The 21,101-nt window shown below is 41.9% G+C and overlaps 1 protein-coding gene across 1 annotated transcript in view; it reads left to right on the top strand.

The window, feature by feature from the left end:
- The window catches only part of LOC119175784 (protein SERAC1), a 30,754-nt gene extending 10,155 nt beyond the window's left edge, over nt 1–20,599 (top strand). Inside the window, exons 6-13 of the mRNA XM_037426758.2 lie at nt 102–354; nt 5,102–5,255; nt 5,594–5,822; nt 10,279–10,379; nt 10,452–10,549; nt 12,037–12,219; nt 13,957–14,100; nt 20,205–20,599. Coding sequence (XP_037282655.1) covers nt 102–354; nt 5,102–5,255; nt 5,594–5,822; nt 10,279–10,379; nt 10,452–10,549; nt 12,037–12,219; nt 13,957–14,100; nt 20,205–20,422 — 1,380 coding nt within the window. The 3' untranslated portion in view covers nt 20,423–20,599. The remainder of the gene's footprint in view (nt 1–101; nt 355–5,101; nt 5,256–5,593; nt 5,823–10,278; nt 10,380–10,451; nt 10,550–12,036; nt 12,220–13,956; nt 14,101–20,204) is intronic.
- Nucleotides 20,600–21,101: the final 502 nt, after the last annotated feature.

Here is a 21,101-nt window from a genome sequence, read left to right as displayed (position 1 = left end):
TGTGTTGCACACATCACATATTGTCATGGATTCACCACTGCTTCATTTTCAACACGCATAACAACCAAAGCGAATTAACTGAAGGAATTTCATCTGCTTAGGATAAGGATGACACCCAGCGATGGAGGCGGCCAGCAGCAGGCGAGGCAGAAATGCTCTGCTTGCAGGCACTGCTGAGCCATACAGCTTTGCCTGAACATCGACGATTCCTGGTTGAAGAGCTCGGTGTGCTACCGCTGCTTCAGCGGGTACTTCAGGAACATGCACATGACATGGCTTTGCACAGCCTGGTGGCTCAAATGGTTGCGAATCTTGCCCTCGACTCAGCACTGCATGATCATATTTTTCGTGCTGGTGAGCGTTTGCTGGCTGATAAATGTTTTGTCATGTACTCCATGGTATGAGGCTGAAATAGGCTGTTGTATGTAGGTAGTCATCTTACTGGTCATGAAATACTGTTGCCATCTGACACATTTGAAATTAGGGTTGCCGCTCTTTTTTTTATAGGAAGTCTGAACAAAAGGTGGTGGTGGAGGGCTGTTTGTTATATGCTGCTGCTGATGCTGCTATCTAGAATACAGTGATGGAAGTGCTTCTCCAAAAAATAAATGCTGCTTCATGCTGCTCTAAAGTGCTATATTTGCTAGTAACTGCTCCAAACCTGCTCCGAAAGGATGTTGGCAAACTAAAAAGAATGAAGTTGAACCATGGGACCATCCCATGAGCCCAAGCGAAACCAAAAACAAGCTGTAGACACCATCATCCTACTGTGCTATATAACTCAGTGGCATAAATCCAGAAAAATCTCAAGGGGTGACACATATCAGGCCATGGTGTGCAATTCATATATTTGATATGGGCTGCATTTTTGAAAAAAAAAAAAAGAAAAGAAAACGAGCATGGGGTCCGAGCTTGAGCAATGGCATTGTTCTATTCAGTCCCTTTTTTTTCACCTTTTTTTTCTATTTCCATAATTCACAAAGCTGAGGGGCATTAACCACAGGTCTGCAGTAAAAGATAAAAAGCCTTTTAAAAAGATGATTGTGCTTAACTATGTGTGATTGTACTTAACTGTTACCTCAATTATGTTACGCGTTAAAGCTAAATCTCAAGTGAGACACTTGCAAGGAGATCCTCCCCAGCCTGAACACCAGAAATGTCCAAACTCTCCTGAGCCCCCCCCCCCCCCCTCCCATCCCCCCGCCTATGATTTACGCCAACTTTACTGCATGTATACTAGCTGCATATTAGCATATTGCATGTTTAATAATAAACATAAGTGTTTATTAGATGCTTAAGTGCTGTTTTAGACTTCAGGAGTCGTTAGGAACATGCATCTGCTCCGAAAACACCAATAGCGACCCCAAGCTATAGCATTTTTCTCTGCTCCAAAGACGCTTAAGGCTGCTCCAAAGCACAATTTTTTCTGCTCCAGAATCTGCCCCGAAAAACAAAAAGTCACTTCCATCACTGAGAATACTTTTCAAAGTCATTGAATTTTTCACAAGTCAGGTGAAGTTTCCCTTGATTTTGTTGCCCTGTGCATGCGATCTTGCATTTTTTTTAACACTCTTTCCATTCTAGTGCGTACTTACATTATTGGAAAGTCATGGAGGAAAAAAAAAATATTGGTGGCTTTTAACCCTTTATAGGATACAATGTTATGACACATGCCACCTATTCAGGGTGACATTGTAATTTCTATCAGCTTCTTATAATACACTCAGACATCAATATAACGAGCCCAGATGCAATGAAATATCAGCTGTAACGAAGTAACTGAAGAGTACTCTTGCAGTAGACATCGTACTAGGAATATATCTCTATAACGAATTTTCTAATATAACAATCTTATCTGCCTGTAAGATGCAACCTCATTATATCTTGGTTTGAGTATGAGAAAAAGTGGGACATAGGTGTCTTGTTGACTACTAAAAGAGTGTAGCTTTTAGAAAACAAAGTACCTTTATTTTTTATGCAAACTTGCTGCTGCCTTACAAACCTAATTGGCATTGGTCGTGTTCATTGGTCGTTGCAGTCGTGTGCTAATTTACGGCTTGGTATGTAATTAACAAAACTCTTTGCGGTCGCTGCACTTGACAAGAGGGGACTCATATTGTTAATGAAAACGGGGTGGCACTTATAGCGCTATAGTGGTGGTTCGCGATTCGATTGCGCGCAATATCTCGAAATCAGGTGTGTGCCCATGAAATTGAACGATTGACGTCTTTCCGTGCGTGAAAAATCTGGACGTGATTCAACATAGTTTTTGTGTAATGCGCTTAATCGAGGCGATCTGAGAACTAGTCAGCGAATTTCCGCAATAGTGCTTTCTTTCGTAAAATTCCCCCATCCCCTTTTCGTGTTCATTTTGTTGGCAACGCATGTATTTGGACGTAACAATTTTTTTAACATTCAGAATTTTATAAATGGTTGCAAGCACCATGCACAGCATGCTTTGATTCTCAGACACGCATAGCTGCATGCTCAACACGTTTTGCCCAAGTGCTGCTTTTCAAAATGTTGGTTTGGTTATAGTGTGGTACCGCTCATAGTGTGGATATTCGCGACTTCCGTTATAAGTGGTCTATACTGTACCTAACCTCCTGAAGAACACCAACCATCTGTTGTCCAGACTTGCTTTCACTTTTGTTGTAGTTGAATGTAAAAGTTCCCCTTTTCCTCTTGAAAGATTGGCCATCAATTAGTTCTCTGTCAAGAAGTAACCGGAACCACAAGTACTCTGATGGTGTATGATGAGGCTACTGGATGAGTGAATTGATGACCATGGCATTCAGCATGGAATAGAATGAACGGTTCTATTCTTTCTTCGACCTTCTGTCACTCATGTTGGCGTTTCGCTTTTGTTCGATGTGGTCGACCCCTTCCATGTACTTGTTGTAATGAAATACCACTTTTAGGCAAGGCACACCTATCTTGGAACTGTTGGATAGTGTACGATTAACTTGTACTAGCTCACAAGAGTCCTGAAAGTTCGATATTGCGGTGACATTTCTGTTATATCTTCACTTATACTTCCTTGCGTGGAGCAGAATGAAAATTGGACACTTCTAGAAGCGGCACACAATGTTAGACTGCCTATGCTATAAAGAATGTGTTGCTGAAAGCTTGTCAACTTTGCATTGCACAAAGTTTTTAAGAAACAGTAGGGGTAGGAATGAAGAAAACTACTCTAATAGCACATTTAGGAGCTTGTGGGTATGAAACAAACTTTTAAAGGTAACTGCTCATGCTGAATCGGATAGGGAGTATGCCGAAGAGTGCAGAAGAAAAGAGACAGTGCGTGGAAGCGAAATGGCTTGTTTGGAACACGAGTATGCACTGCCATCTTACGAATGCTGTAAAAACAGCTACCAAGACTGTTGTTTTCTAGAACATTGGTGTGGTTGCACTAAAGCTCTAAAAACAATTGATTCTGTGGTCTTCATCAAATAAATTTGAACATTACGAAGAAAAGTGGGACATATGAGTCCCAGTGTCCCACAAAGGATTAATTGTTATAAGCCACGCATTGGGGGGGGGGTTCTTAGCTTGTAGCACAGATACACTGGTGAACATCGATGTCACTTAGAGGCTTACCAGTCCTAGATACAGGACAAATATAACAAAGTTGTATGTAGAAATTTTGTAAAACGAGGCTTTTCTCGTGAAATTGAGATGGTTGGCAACCATAGTTGAAAGTTAGAATTCGATGGTTATTGAGATGGGTTATGTCAGTTGTGCCAAATTACTACCTGCATCGTTATTTCCATAAACACGGATATACTAGCCATTTCTGACAGTGACACAATGTTGCCTACTACCATAGAAGGCTCCAGGGTGAGATATAAGCCTAGAATCGCTGTAAGAGATTTTAGTGTATGATTGAGTAAGTTCTTTTTTGAAGAAAAGTCTTGGTACAGTAGAATGTATCACTACTTTGTTCTGGCAGTTTTTTCTAGCACTAAACAGAATACCTGGCAGAATACATGAGATTGCGGAATGCACCTTGTTAAAAGGACCATTCACCAGGCCCTGTTAGAAATTTAGGTTGCATACTGCAAATTTGCAAGGTGCTGTCTAGGGAATGTATTACCGAAAAAAAAATAAAAAATCAGAGCAGCTAGGAAAAATTTACGTCCTGTCACTGTAGCACCAGGAAACGAGAATCACTGTTACCAGAAACTCTTCTTCTTTGTCTGAGTGCCCACAACTGGCATGTCATGCCTGTATTCTCCCTTGTGCCAGAAACGAGGGAGCCCTGATCATTTTCTGTTCTCTCTCTATTTCGCTCCAAGTACAGCTTTCTGTAGAGAAGTGCATATGTTTTTAAATTCTAACGTTTTCATTATTTCTGCACTACAGAACCATTTCATACTTTGCAGACATAATCACCACTGCCAGATCAGCATGCCTTGCTTGTTTTCTTTCAATGCTCAGGCCTGGCGAGAGACACTTTAACTCTTGCTGTCCAAAACATTTACCCTCTTTCTGGCTGATCTGGTCCAAAACTATTTTGGCATTTTCTCAAGAAAAACACTAAATGTGTTATAAAGACTCACAGAAGACTTCTCTACCCATCTCTTTTGATGATATTTGAATAGCATGTGAAACTAGTCAAAGCATTTGCCTGAGTACAAGTCTAGGTTTTGCTGCACAATTTAGAGAAAAACACAGTTTATCTCTGGCCTCCTTTTGTTTTGCAGCTGTGCAAACAAATGAGAAAACCTATGACATTACTTGCCTTCCATTTTAGTTCATATGTTGAAAGATGAGCCATTTAATTTAATTATCACATTGTAAATGTGGCCCAGTGGCTAAGGTACTCGGCTGCTGACCCGCAGGCCGATGGAGGCGAAAATGCTGTAGGCTCGTGTGCTCAGATTTGGGTGCACGTTAAAGAACCCCAGGATGTGAAAATTTCCAGAGCTTTCCACTACAGCATCTCTCATAATCATAAGGTGGTTTTGGGAGGTTAAACCCCACATATCAATCACCAATCAATTATCAATCAACATTGTAGAAGTTATCGCTTATTGTTGTGGTTTTAGAGAAGCTGTTGCCTTTGGATTCTGGTAGAACGACGTGTTGCCTTTTCTAGGTTGGGTTGGTATATTGGCACGCTGGTTACGATCTTCGGAAGTGTTGCTATCATTTCCTGCTGGTCGTGCTCTGGCCAACATGGACACAGATTCACTGTTACCCGCGAAATATGAAGATGGCATCTATCTTTTACATCCCCAATACAGACTCAGGTATTTGCTCTTCCCTTCAGCATCTTGAGCATTATTCCTTGTTGTGGATTTTGTGCGCACACTTTAAAAAAATTATCGACCGATGCAGTTAGTTTGGCTGACTCCAAAATCTAAGTAAATTGAAAATTCAGCTCTAGATGAAATATATTGAAAACTGCAATGGTGGTAAGCACCCTGTGCTTACCACCATTGCCCACAATAGTATTACAAGTTGGCACAAGCCATGCCATGTAAGATAGTCCACCATAGAATATTTTGTAATTTCTGGTGCATCGAGTTCTTGAAAAGCTCTGAACTCCTGAATTTATCTTAACTTCTTGCTTTCATTGGCTTTGCAGGGAGCCATCCGTGTCTGCAGATATCATTTTTGTGCATGGTCTGCTGGGTAGTGTGTTCAAGACATGGAGGCAGCATGACAGCCAAGATTTAGGCAAGCTGACTAATTTGGAAAGCCTACAAGAGCCAACAGTGTCAGCAGTTCGAAGCAGTGCTTGTAAGATAACAGTAGACCACACATCCCCTCGGGCAGTTGCAATGCACGAGAAGTACACCAAATGCTGGCCAAAGGTAGTGTATACTAGCTGCTTTCTTTTTTTCACTGGTGTGTTATAAGTCAGGGAAATCAAGGTTTCTTTAGGACATCTAGGGAGTGACCTACTTTCTGTTGTAGCATTGAATACAGTGCACTCGTCGAAGGTGACCTGCAGTTTTAACAGAGGCACCAAAGAGCAGCTCTAAAAATCAATTGAGGTTAGGCGTCTTTTCCTAGTTGCTTGGTGGAAGAAGCATTGCTTCACGGTAGAAGTTGGTATGGGGTTTATAAAATGAACTGAAAGTGTTCCTGTTTTTTCTCACTTTGGCACACACTGCAGTACTGCTATGCCACATCACACATTTCAATAAAGAGAAAAGTTCACAGGATGGCTTGAAATGATTAACTGTAGGAGACATAGGCATGCACAGGGTCCTCTATCAGGGAAAATTATGGAAACAGCATGCCAAATCAAAAAGAAAGGAAGTGATTGTGTCAGTGCTGTTGTGCAACAAAGCTAAGGAATTTTTAGATTTGATGTTCTAATTTACATTCCGGAGATATGTTTTCTCTGGGGTCATGCTGGGAAATGCGCTTACGTATACTGGCTGTGCAGTATATAATAGATATAGCAACTATAACAACTATATATGCAACTATAACAGATATAGTTGCAAGTTGGCACTTCTCTAGGGCTGTGTGTGCACCTTGTCCTGCATATAATTTGTGCTCTTCAGTTTACCATTATGAGCCAACTAACCCAGTGATGAATTCTCTTAGGGGCCAAGTTTCACTGCAGCCTCTCTTCCCCATCGATTGAGTTAGAAAGAAAACACTTTGAAACACATGTTAAAAAAGTCACAGTTTTGCTACAAAAACAAAGTAATAAATGCGACGACAACAAATTGTAATGTTATGCACAAGTTTGTGAGTTAGATCCTCAACCACGGCAGCCCAATTTTGTTGTGGGTGAAATGCAAAAAATGCCTGTGCACTGATGGTAATGTGCAAATTAAATAAACCCCATGCTCAAAATAACCCATATTCCTTTGCTGTGGCACACATTATAATCCTGTATTGTTGCTTAGAATTCCAGAATTTCATTTAAATTCAATTATTATCATTTCTTATTCTGCTGGAATTAATCACATTGAATATTTTAAAGTGTTTTACCTAGCTTGTACCATTCTTATACATTGAAACTTCTCAAAGTTTAAACTTTTCACAGCTTCTTAAGTTTGGACATCATGATTCTTGGTTCTTCTGATGGCCAAACCTGTGCGAGAGTTTTTTTCAAATGTTCCAAATGCAAATATCTACCTAAAAACTTGACATCATTTATACAACCATCACAAACATAAAGCAAGCAATTAGTATGGCCTGAACCTTTTAAGACCTCATATTATAGTTTTTCTTGTTCATTAAAATGTCTTATCCACAATTTCTAGTATGTTTTTTGCATTCTACAGTGAACGTGGAGCATTATGAGCCATTAGTGACTTATATTTTTTTTCATTTCATTTCATTTTTATTTGCTTAAAGACCCCCGAGAGGGTATTACATAAGGGGTGGGTAACATACAATCGATATTTTTGTCACAATGATAAATGTGAAGTTACATTTGAAATATTATGCATGAAGCTTGATAGAGAGGTGATTGTGGCGATATCGTGGGAAAGGCCATTCCAGTCTTTTGCTGCTCTGGGAAAAAAAGAAGCAGAAATGTTTTAGTGTGGGCACACGGGCAAAGAACTTGAAGCGCATGGCCGGTGCAACGAGATATGTGAGCTGCAGGGATAATGTAAGGAGGACGGTTAAGTGGAGAGTGAAAAAACTTGTGAAATAATGAGAGGGTTGCGATGCGTCGGCGACATGATAAAGGGGATAAGTTACACGTGACTTTGAGGGATGAAACACTGATGTCGTATGAGTACGAAGCATCAATAAATCTAGCTGCACGATTTTGAATGGATTCAAGGGAATTTGTAAGACCAACTTCAGGCGAGTTCCAAATGGGAGATGCATATTCTAACTTAGATCTAACTAATGATGTATAAGCAAGTAGTTTTACCTGACATAGAGCGCTGCGTAAGTGGCGTTTTAAAAAGCCCAGGGTTCTGTTAGATGTTGATACAATTTCATTAATGTGAGTCTTCCATGACAAATTGTAGGATAGAGTGACCTCAAGGTATTTGTAAGTGGTTACTGATTCGACAGGGACGTTAGCTATGTTATAGAAAAAGCGAAGAAGGTTTAGACGGCGAGTGAATGAGATTAGTTTGCATTTAGTAGGGTTTAAGGTCATAAGCCAGTCATCACACCACTGTAGGATATGGTTGAGGTCTTCTTGTAATAACATTTGGTCAGAAGGGTCAGTGACAGTACGATAAATGACACAGTCGTCAGCAAACATGGGGCAATTTGAAGATACGTGCATTGGAAGGTCATTAATGTAAATTAGAAATAAAAGAGGACCAAGGACAGAGCCCTGCGGTACACCCGATGTTACCAGAAGAGGGACAGACAAACTATCATTTGTAAACACTGATTGCATGCGGATGCGGTTAGTGAGGAATTCTTTTATCCAGTTAAGTACATATGGGTGCAAGTTTAACGAAGACAGTTTTAATATTAAGCGTTTGTGGGGTACTTTATCAAAGGCTTTCACAAAATCAAGGAATATAGAATCGGTTTGTTTGTTAATGTCGAGGTTGGCAAGAAGGTCATGAACAAGCTGGATGGCAAGCTGGGTTTCGCAAGAATGACCCCTACGAAACCCATGTTGAGAGTGATGAAAGAAGTTATGGGAGTCGAGAAAGTTCGTGACTTAAGAGTAAATGACATGTTCCATGAGTTTCCAGGGTACGCTGGTCAAAGAGATTGGTCGGTAGTTTAGCGGAGAGTTCCTGTTACAAGATTTGAAGACAGGAACGACCTTTCCCACTTTCCAATCATCTGGGATGATGCCTGTTGAAAGAGATTGCGAAAATAAAACAAGATACTCCGACGCAATGTGACGTATATTTTTCAACAGTTTGACATTAATACCATCTAGTCCAGATGCTGATGATAGCTTCAACTTTTTAATGAGGGATGAAATACCGTCAACTGTAAAAGTGATTTTAGGCATGGCAAGAGTGATATGAGAAGAAAATACAGGTAAGAGTGCGTTTGGTTCGTTAAGAAATACAGATGAGAAGGCAGTATTAAAAGCATCAGCGCACTCTGTATCTGAAAGAACCTCTCCAGATTCGTTAGTAAGAGTGGAGCCAATAACTGCTTTAGGGTTAATTACCTGCCAGAACTTTTGCGGATCGTTAGTTAACATATTGGGCAAATCTTTGTTAAAAAATTTGAACTTAGCGTCACGGATAGTCGTCAGATAGGTTTTTTCGGCCTCGTAGTACTTATCCCAGTTGTGGTAGCCTCCTTTTAGCTTGGCAGTCCGAAATGTACGCTTTTTCTTGTTGTCTAGTCAGTGCAAACACTTATTAAACCATGGCTTATGACTGTTAACACGAATAGTGGTTTTAGGGATGAAGTTGGCTATTAGGTCAGTCAGCTTTTGTTTGAAAACTAGCCAGTTCTCCTCAATAGAGCAGTGGTCAATTTTAGACTGAAGTGTCGGAAGAAATACTGTAAGTTCATTATTTATAGCATCGTAGTTACCCTTATCGTATAAGGTTATAACTTTCTTGCGTATGTGACGAGTAACAGGGCTGAAACTAAAGTCTGCATGTATAACTTTGTGGTCACTGATCTCACGGAGATAGTGAATTGAAGACAGGCTATCAGGACTAGTCGTTAGTATTAGATCCAAAATATTAGAGGAATCGCGTGAGACACACGTTGGCTCTGTTACTAACTGTTTTAGGTTGTAATCAAGAACAACACTAAGAAGATCACTAGTTTCTGCTGAGTTAGTGGTAGAAGTGTCATGTTCCCAGTTGATACCAGAAAAATTGAAATCACCGAAAAGAACAATTTCAGCTTTAGGATACTTTAATGTAAGCTGGTTTAAAATGCTTTGAAGTGCGCGAGAAAAGTTTGGATTGTTATGTGGAGGCCGATAGCAAACATCTAATAATACAGATTGTGGCAGTGCCTGAACCAACACCCACAAAATTTCTGTCTGAATCGATGTTAATAACGGAATATGGTAACTGATTACTGATTGCAATGAGGACACCACCCCCGCGAGAGCCTGTACGGTCTTTTCGATAAGCAATGAAATCTAAGGAATGAAGTCAATGAAATTTAAGGAATATATGCAGAACTTCAGTGACAGAAAAAGAGTGTCTAAAGAGGGCTACATTTTACACATCGTCAGTGTACAAAATGAAAATTATGCAGCTTACTATAACACTGATTACATATTATAAATTAGTATAAAAAACTAAACAAACAGCATTATTGTATTGTCTTAAGCTACATGTTAATTTTTTTCCAAATGGCATATCCACTTAAAAATGCTGTTGTGCTTGCATGCAGAGCTGGCTGGCTGAGGATATGCCATATTCAAGGATATTGGCGCTGGACTATGACACCTACTTAAGTCAGTGGTCGCCTAACTGCCCGCTTGAACCTAAAAAGTGAGTCTCAGGTGGCACCATTCTAGCTGTCTAGAACTAAACTTTACCAGATACTGCGTTGCACTCTTATAGGCGGACACTAGTGTCAAGAGCAACTGACATGCTGACCAAGCTTCACCACGCTGGCGTTGGGGAGAGGCCCATTATTTGGATCACACATTCAATGGGAGGTAAGCAGTGTAACAGTTTCTCTTCAAGGCTGCTGATTTTAAGTGTGTAGCAATTTAGGGACCTAGCTTGTTGTCCATCCATACATCTCATGTGGCATGATCACGCTGAAAATCAAGTGGTCAGTAGAGGCCTCAAATAAGGCTAGTAATGCTCGAAACCAAGTTAAACAAACGAGGCCAAAAGTAATATAATCAGTCAAAATAGCCAAAAAGTACTTGTAATAATTCACTTAAAATTCCTAAAAATGCTTCGGAAACATGCGCCTGACTCCTGTGTCACGCAAAAAACGGCGCCAACACCTCGTCAAAAGCTCAAATGGTCTTCCTACTGCTACTTCTGCCACTTCTTTGGCCAAGACCAGGCTAGACTGCACACACGCGTGCAGTCTAGCTTGGCAGCGCTCCGGCTAATTTGCTGTTACTTATTTGCAGGGAAAACAGCCTGACAAAACTTTCTGCAGACGGCACGTTACATGTAGTATCTCAACTGCCATAACAAGCAGGAAGTCGATAAAATTCAGAGAAAAGTAGCACACGTTACATACCGAGTTTTCAAATCCCACTAACAAGATACTGCTCATGTTTGAGAAGCTTACCTCAAACATTAACATCATCGATGGTTTGGTAAACGGAGCAATGAGAACTCTACGAGCAGGAATTGCTGAGTGCCCACGCTACACTCTTCGTCACAGTAGTGAAGCTGCATTTGGTTTTTTGTGTATGGGGACTTGAGGCAGCTATTTTCACGTGGCATTTGAAACATATTTTGTGAGTTTTAAAATCAATGAGAAGTTTTGTCTAGAAATGGTGTTTCTGTCTTTTATTTTTTTTCAGCTTGCTATTCAACAAACACGATAAACGTTATTAACATTAGTCTGGTTGTTATTGCCTGTGATTGTGAGTTTAAGTTGTGTTACACTGAATAAACTGCCCCATTTTTTAAAATCAAATAATGCAGCCTGCCTTTAGCCTCTCTATCTTTTGAATAAGTAGTTGATGTTTGTCACTACACAGGCTTAGCAAATGTATGAAAGTAGTAAGTACCAGTAGAAAAGTACAAATTGTATAATGTTCTACATATCAGCAGAAAGTGCATCCAATCAAAAGTAAACCAGGCTAGCATCTCTGGGTATATCATCAAAAATTTTCATCTGAGCGTAACTCTTGTTTGTTGTCACTGGAAGCTACTGAGGGTGACAAAGGGCAAATTAGCCGGTTAGTATCTATTAACGCATTTTTTATCACTAATGAGCTTGGGCCTCAAAAACTGAAGCATATACTTTCGAACAGCTTTTGGCACCAGCTTTCTACATTGCTTATTTAAGAACATTTGAAAGAGACATTTATTATTCTGAATAAAACTGTAGTCACCATGGCCTGTTTGCACACTAGTTCAGAATTGTACTTGAAGTACGCTACGGCAATACAGCGTATGCTACACCCCTGCCAGTTCAAGAAAGCTTATACAAAGTTCATTCTTTTTGCAGGTCTTTTGGTAAAAGAAATGCTGGCGATTGCTAGCGAGTCTCCCAAGTATGAAGGGATTGCAAGAAACACCTCAGGGGTTGTGTTCTATGCTGTGCCACATCGTGGCGCTGACTTGGGTGACTTCACCGCCAGTTTTAAGCTCCTTCTCCTGCCTTCTGTGGAAGTGCAGGAACTTGAAAAAGGTGAACATGCTTTATGTCAATTTTTTACTAGTGGTGTTTCAATGCTTGCTCCTCTTAATGTAATTGGATGTGAATATTTACTGAAAGCAGTTGTTGGATATTGAATGAATTACTACAAACTGAAGTGCTGTTCTATATGTGAAGTGAATTTTATGTACAAACTGAAGTGCTGTTATAAGCCTTACAAAGAATTCCTCAGGTGAAGAATGAAGCTTAGTTACATTATTTGATGCATGCATGCAACTCCCCGTGATACTTTCTGTTCAGTTAGCCAAAGTGGTCATGAATGGTGAACTTCTCTGTTATCCAGTGTGGTGATGATAATAATTGAACAATAGATTCAATAGTGTGTCACAGCTTGCATGAAGAGTGGTGTCTTCATTGAAGGAAGAAGTTTGGTGTCACTGTGCCACTCATTCCTTTTAAGGAATGCAAATTTGGCGGGACTGCCGTAAAATAAATTGCTTCTCCTGTATCAATGCAGCATATGTTACAGGCTGCTTAAAAGCATGCATTTCTTACGAGTGATGGCAACTAATTTAGCAGAAGTTACTTGCTACACGGGTCCTCTCAAGAATTGGTGTTTCTGTACAACTATGGCTCTCCTGCAGCTGATTCACTCAGAACACTCCTCACTTGCTCAGGATTATTCACACAAGATTCCACTAAATGTTATCGGTCTCTGTACGTGAATAGATAAAGAAGTCACAGTTTTGGCACAAGGCTGAAGCAATGGATGTGATAGCAACCCATCAGACTGCTATACGATGCAAGGCTAAGAGATTCAGGAACCATACGAAATGTAGTGAACATGGTCAAATGTGGATTGAGCTGCAGCACTTCTCGCATGCGGAGCAGCATGTTCTTCCTATGTCTGGGCACGTATGCAAGCCTGCCTTGCTTTAGCACGACTAACATTTCGTTGGAGCTGTTCTGCAGGTGTTCGTACGACACGTGGTGGCATCACAAAGGCCTAACTACATACAGCGTTTTCACAGGTGTTTGTCTGCCATTTCCTTCCTTGGCGTTAGTCGGCGTCGACGATACCGGTGACAATAGTGAAGAGTACAGTTCTAATGCATTTCACGAAAACGTCCACCTCATATTGTCTCTGACACTACGAGGGGGACCTCGACGCCGGAAGCAGCAGGATGGTGGGAGAAGCTTGATTTCTTGTTCCTTGATATATGGCTCCCACCCACCAATATTAATGAGATCTAACAGACAATAATGCCAAGGAATGTATAGGGGAAGTTATTAGACCCAATTGTATTGTAAATGTGAAGAAAGAAAAGCGGGTGAAAAGATAACTTGCCGTGAGCAGGAACCGAACCTGCGACCTTCGAATAACGCGTTTGATGCTCTACCACTGAGCTACCATGGCGGCTATCCCCCCAGCCACTTTATTGGGTTTATATGTGAATTTGAATGTGGGATTGTCAGTCAGTGCCACCTGTAGCCATAGAGGCGAGTGTGGCACACTCTTTATGAGCCTGTTTGGCGTCACGTAGCACGTGAACTCATTATGAGCTGGCAGCTGATTAATAGTCCCTCGTATACAACCTAACGGCACCAAGTCTGCCCGTACGAGACCCTCGTTAATGAATAAGGGAAAGAAGTGTATACTTAAGGGCTCGTTTTTCTGTGTTAAGTTCACGTGCTACGCGACGCCAAAGTTTTGATGATTGTTTGCTTACAAAAACGATTTTATCTAAGTCGCAACTTTTCTACTTGTAGAATCTCCACATTTACTGGAAATTCATGACAAATTTGAAAAACTGGTGAAAAAGTTTGGCATCCCATGCCTTAGTTTTGGAGAACGAGTAAAAACTGTCCTGGGGTTTCGGATGAGCAAAGTGCTGGTGCCCGTGGAGTCGGCTGGTATGTTCCACATTTTATTATCCCATCTATACTTATCATTTATACTTATTGAAGTAGAGGAAGCAAGGCATCTTGCTTTTAAGGAAGCTGAAACATTTTAATGTTTTTTGCCCCCCCCCCCTTTTTCAACAGCAGAGCTGTGTGCATATGTGCGTGTATGTGTGTGTTTTGTTCCACTGTTCTGTTTTGCATAACCAGCCACAGAAAGCAAGAATGTGTGAAGCTGCTCCCAGCACAGCATAGCCATGGATAGTATAATATAGCAAGGGGTTAGGAAAAAGGAAATGAAAGTCAGGGGGGAAAGGCAGAGGTGAAAGGGTAAACCATAGCATAATCATGTACTGTATAACTTAGGAAAGGATGGAAAAGAGGAGTGAGAGAGAGTGATGTGAGCTATTGCAGGAGAGAGGGCACTGTAGGAAGAGAGAAGGAAGGAAATATAATAAAATAATGAAAATTATGTAGAAAAGGATAAAGAAAGAAAGCTCAATGAAAAGAAAGATGATGTAGAAGAAAATAAAGAAACATGAAAAAACTCAATATGCGTTTGCCGTGTGGTGGTGTTTGCTTGCCAGCTCCACTGTTACTCAGATTGCACAGGCATGGAACTGGCTTTAATTTTTCACGGACTTTCTCCACTGCTGTGCATAAAATTCATTTGAACTATTAACAAGTTAGGATGCTGAAACATGATGCATATACGCTGGAACAGTACAATTGTCATGTTTATTATAAAGTTGTTTGTTCTGTCGTGTTTATGTAGCTTTTGAATTGTCAGGCCAGCTGGAAGAACACGCCTTTTGACAGAAGCAGTAAAGAAGTGCAGCCAGAATACAGGGGAAGTCTGACCCCCCCCCCCCCCCATATGCATGTGTATTTGTGCATGTGTGCTGTATCTACTCGTGTAATGAACCCACTTTTTTTTTTTTTTTTCTCGAAAAATCGGAGCAAGCCCCGCCGCGGTGGTCTAGTGGCTAAGGTACTCGGCTGCTGATCCGCAGGGCGCGGGTTCGAATCCCGGCTGCGGCGGCTGCATTTCCGATGGAGGCGGAAATGTTGTAGGCCCGTGTGCTCAGATTTGGGTGCACGTTAAAGAACCCCAGGTGGTCTAAATTTCCGGAGCCCTCCACTACGGCGTCTCTCATAATCATATAGTGGTTTTGGGACGTTAAACCCCACATATCAATCAATCAAAAATCGGAGCAAAGTTAGGGGTGCATTTATTATGCGGGGCAAATTTTATGAAGACTTTTTTGGGATAAGCAAAAAAATGCGGTAATGCAAAAAAAAATTCAGGTCGTTTAGTTTTTCGCAATTGACATAAGCGTACACTGTTTGGAGACAGCTTCTTTTTTTTGCACTTCACTCATCATCGGTGGTTGATGGCGCTGTCATCTGCAAGCTGTCCCCGCGCTGCTCTTGCACGCCATAAAAGAGTTTCGTGGCTATCTTTTCTCGCAATTGTGTAACAGCAACGGTGGTGTCTGCTGTTAGAGAGTTTGAGAATTGGGGACCCAAGAAGTTTGTGACTCGCCAGGGTGCATGCACAGAGCCCGAGCCAATCTTGGGTTCTCTGTTATCTCGAAGGGCGCCCAGAAGCGTGCGCTACGATACTACGACACACTTTGCCAATTTCGCGGCAACATCACACAATGACCGCGCCGCCGCCGTTGACATTGTAGTAAGTAACCAAGATTGCAGCAAGCTACCACCGAAGCATCAAAACAAGCGGCTGATAACAAGATTAACAACAAAATACAGCCTCCGCCTTGCTGCGCACATGAGAAGTTACTGTAGAAAAGCTAGTCTTTACAGTCAAACACAGTTATATCGAACCCACATATATCAATTTTTAGGTATATTGAATTCGCAAGTTGTCTTCTTGAAATTATGTTGTAAAAGTATAGAAATTTGCACACGTTTATATCGAACAGCATTTTTACCCACCTTCGGATATATCGAACGCCGCACAAGCTGGAAGGCACGTTTTGGCACTCGCAGCGCCCGACGACCTTTACGCGACACTACGCCCCCGTCAAAACCCGAAACGCTCGAAGAAAGGACACTACGCCCCCGTCAAAACCCGAAACGCTCGAAGAAAGGTAAGCGCGAGAGGGCTTGAACTGCACAATCTCTAGCTTGTGGAACGGCTTTTTTTGTTTTTCTTTCTTATACTTTCTCCGCTTACCGGTCTGCTCGGAAAGCAAGAACGAGAAAGCCAACGTCCCCCTCCTTTCGCCTTTTCTTTTATTTTTTGTTGCTGTTTTGCAAGGCGCTGAGCTGTGCTCTCGCAAAGGCTGCGCCTTTTTCCTTTACTTCAACCACACATTCATTCATTCCGCTGTCGCATCGCCTACGTACCACCGCATGTGCAGCATTCATATTTTGCGTGCGTGGTGTGCAAAGCTGCTGCGGACTCCTTGAATTGTCGACTTCTCATGTAGCCAGCGTCAAGAAGCGCAAAACCCTTGACTTTGTGATGAAGTTGAAGGTATTCAGCGTGTTGAGGCGGGTGAGAAATGTTCGACCGTCGCGGATGACTTCGAGATACCACGAAGTTCTCTGAGTACCTTTGTTGAAAAACGAGGCAGATATCAAGGCAAAGACGGCGGAGCAGCGAACATCGGGAGCCTGTCATGTGCACGCTTCTGCTTACAGGAATGTAGAAAAGGCACTTTATGCCTGATTTTTAGAAGTGCGCATGAAGAACATTCTGGTGGATGGCCCGATGCTGATCGCCAGGGCCAAATGGTTTGCCACTGCACTCGGTGAAACAACTTCGCCGACAACAGCGGCTGGCTTCACCGATTTAAGCAGCGTTACAACATCATTGGCAAAACCAATTCTGGCGAAAGTGAAGCTGTCAGCAGCCAGGACATCCAGCAGTGGATGACGAAGGAGTGGCCTGAAATCAGAAGTTTTCTCCCGCGGAGATCTTGAATGCCTGGCAAGACGTGAAGACGGACACAGTGGTCAACAGCGTCTGTAAGGCAGGCTTCGACACGACGGAACTTGCGGAAATCGGTGAAGGCCGGGAAACTGGTGAAGCGCATAGACGACGTGTTTTGCAAGTTGTCATCCCGTTTTCCTGCAGCAGTTCTACACGAAGTGTCTGCGAACGACTTCATGGAAGCGGACTGCAATGTCCTGCACGACAGCTCATGTGACAAGGAGGATCGTCCGGACGAGGTGCTGGCTACACGAGCATACTCCACTGCTGAAGTGGCGGCAACGTTCGGCATCATTCGCTGTTGTATCGGCCACCTGGATAGCCTTGATAAGATCGAGACTAGCGTCTTCAAAATTTCAAAAACGAAGAAGCTGGCCAAGATTAGCGATTTCTTTTCACGCAGATAACTTATTCTGTGACGGCATGCGTGCGGAAGTAGTTGTCATTCTCTAATGCACCTATTGTAGGTGATGCTCTGCTACAGGTAAGCTTTTGGGGCCTCTATTTTTTCTATATAGAATTTTTCATATATCGAACTAATTCGCGATCCCCTTCGAGTTCGATATATTCTTGTTCGACTGTATCTTGCGTTCCTTGAAATACACGTGGATGACAAGCACGAAGAGCGAATTGCAACCAAAGCAACCATTGGGGGTGCTATCAGTTGCAGAAATAGTCAGGATCTTTTCTGGGCGACAAGCGATTTTTTTTTTCCGGTTTTCCAGAAACCTGTGAAGCGATGGCAACGAATGGCCCTGCGTGACAGCCATGGCGACAGCAAACCCTGTCGTGGCCACTCAAAAATCGCGTGCATGTGGTTAGGCCTTAAAGTGTCGTATTGCAGAAAGCGACTGTCGGTTGGCGTGGGCAGTTTTTTTACCTTCGTTTGCTGTGTGCTTGACAGCTGTGATGTGTCTACACACACACCGTTCGTAAAGCTACTGTGGCGCATAGATAATTTAAAAAGACAGGGCACATGCCGCGCACAGATAAAAAAATCACAGCATATCCACACAGTGAGTGATGATTGGTGGGGCGAAGCGTATGTCAGTCCATTCGTGGTTCCGTCTTTCCGTGTGACCGTTGCTGCATCCGTCCGTCTGTGCGTACTTCCGTCTGTCTGTTCGTTCGTCTGTATGTCCACCTGCCGTCCGTCCATCTAGTGAACACTCCCAAGTACAGCCATCTCACATATTTTCATCATGTATTCGTCATATACAAGTGCCACCATCCAGCGGACATTCTAAAGACCACTCTTCTGGGTATGTGCCACCAGTGGTTACGCATTACGAGGGATGCACAAGCCACGTCATAAGGAGCTTTGCCCCTAAAAGAAAAACAATACGGCGCGCAGCAGCGGGCAAAGGGGTGAAGGGAGAGAGCTGTGGTGACTGGTCAGCACAATAATAAAAAAGGGAAGAGATCCAACAGGCAAGGAGGCACCAGCTGTCGGTTAGCGGGACTGCAGCGGATGAATGTAGGGGGAGCGTTTATTACGCGGGGAAGAAATAAATTTATATTTTGACGACTGAAGTGGGGGTCCATTTATTATGCAAGTACATTCATTACGTGAGTAAGTGCAGTATGTAGTGCCTACATACTGTAAAAGCTTCTTGGGTCGTGGGAATTGAAACCCCAAACCCTCTTTTGGCTATGTCCATGCTGCTCTTATGACCTAGTCTGCTGAGTTATACTGAATAATGCTTCATAATCATTATCCTGGAAATTTTGCTTGTTGAAAGAGAGCCAGTGTCATTACAATTCTTACACATTGATACTTAGATGATAAAATTTCACCTGTCATACAGTTCCCATACTTTTCTTTTTTTGAGGCTGTGTATAGCACATTGTAAATGATCTGTACAAGGAGCAAACTACTGTACAGTGAAGTCACCTTCTAGTGATTAATACAGCATCATCTGCATTTGTCCTGCAGAAAAGGCAACATAGCCGAGACGGCACTGACCAAGTAGGGTAAAGCCTGACCTTAAATGTGCATTGACGGTGAAGTACACGAATAAAATCTGTCGTTCTCATCAAAATATGGAAGTTTGTGAGAGGTTCAGTTTGTGCATGCCTAGAACAAAGCATATCTGTAATTAGTGCTGTTAAAGTGGCAAACAGGACAGAGGGCGGGGTCCAAACCACTTTCCCCCTTATTTCTTTCTGCACCATTTCTGACTGATCGTTCTGTTCAGGCACTGATGACTCCTCTTGCTAGCAAAGCAAACAGTGTTCATTAAAATTAAAGAGGAGTAGTTTATTGAGGCGATTCCAAAAATGCATCTGTGATAAGTTGGCTACTTTGTGCTGGCAAACTAGTTCAAGCACGAAAGCAGTTGGTCACTAACATCAATTTGGGAAGCAAATACTGCGCTGCATTGTTTGTCATGTTAGCTTACGTAACTTCAGTCATATTGAGGCATGGCTAGTCTATACCATTATGCAAAATAAAATAAGGGATGGATGTTCTGCAACTATATTTGAAAAGAAGTCAAGAAAAAAAAGCAACTTGTCGTCAGACGAAGCTCCAGCCAATAGTGTCGCTGTGTCGTTGTGACCCTGCTGAGGACTGCCTTCGTGCCTTGCTCATGAGAGGAATCACAAAGCAGTGTGTCAAAGCATGCCACGAAGTGGCCACAACACCATTCGCTGCAGGGTGGTCCTGTGACGGCAAAAAGCCACTTTTCTCATGAGCTGTATCCGAGTATGGTACACCCAAACGTCATTATAAAAAAGCTGCATCTTACGCGAAAATAAGTTTGTTATAATCGAAAATTCATTATAAAGGTTTACTTCAAACACCATATCTTTTGCAAGACTATTTTTAATTTACTTTGTTATAACTGGTATTTTGTTATATGTGGGTTCGTTATATTGAGATTTGAGTGTATGAGAAAAGACATTCAAGCCGCAACACTCTTCTTTATTCGCACTCTAACCAGAGTCCCGCTGGTCAGGCCAAAGCAGTGATGATGGGTTTTTCCAGATGAAAAGCTGAAGCGCATGAATAATGTTTACATTTTTTTTTCCCGAGAGACAATTGCGTATCACCTTTTTATGCCACAACTTGTGCTCCACTGAACTGTAGTAAACTGTAGGAGCTTCTGTTGCGTGGTACAGAGCTGTAATTTTAATATGGCTTGTATTTCAGACCCTGGATTTGGAGACTTTTTTGTTTTGGACACTAGCCACTTGGAGATCTGCAAGCCACATCGATGGTCATCATTCAGCTACCAGCTACTGTTGGATTTCTTAGACCATGCGTTCTCCTCCATGAGCCAGGATGCCTATTGGGCTGCACATAACCCAACCTTAAGTCGACTGCGCCAGCTGGAACTTTATTTTGAGACAGGCGTATTCCAGTTTTAAGACACTGAATTGTGCATCTTGAGAGCACACTTTTAGTGTTTCCACAGAGGATTTCATCGTAATTAAAGAGGTTACTCTTGCATGTGCACGAAACCTAGCACTGGGTAAACTGCATCATACAGAGCTGTATTCTGAGGCTGGTGTCTTCCAAGACGATAAATCCCCTTTGTGAAAACAGTTTTAAGATTTTTCCATAGCATTTTGTTGCGATTGAAAAAGATTATTCTTGCATGTGTACAGTACATATATATATATATATATATATATATATATATGACGTTAAAATATTAGTCTTTCTCCACAACTTCAGATTTTAACTCTATCACACTTTCCAGTTACAGTCGACTTTCGTAGATTCTTTTTTGGCTGAAGGTTCCAGCTAGTGTCCATATTTTAGTTGTTTCAATCCTAAAATTTGCCTTTCTTAGACAATGGAACCTGACCGATCAGAATGCATACAACTGATGACTGAAATCACGACCCCTTCAACTGCACCACCTATTTTGGCTTAGACACTAAAGGTAATACTAAGTTGATGGGGATTGTCGAAATAGCCTTCTAAAAACCTTGTAGTGCTTGTTTTGTCCTAAGAAAATTTAGTTTGAAAGAAATTCACATTTCAGTGGTCTGCAAAACATTTGTGCAGTTGTAACCACCCACCTCACAAAAAGGGCTTGTC

The sequence above is a fragment of the Rhipicephalus microplus genome, chromosome X (assembly GCF_043290135.1).
Source record: "Rhipicephalus microplus isolate Deutch F79 chromosome X, USDA_Rmic, whole genome shotgun sequence".
Taxonomy (NCBI): domain Eukaryota; kingdom Metazoa; phylum Arthropoda; class Arachnida; order Ixodida; family Ixodidae; genus Rhipicephalus; species Rhipicephalus microplus.
The sequence above is the reverse complement of the archived record's forward strand: the minus strand, read 5'-3'. Positions and strand labels throughout refer to the sequence as shown.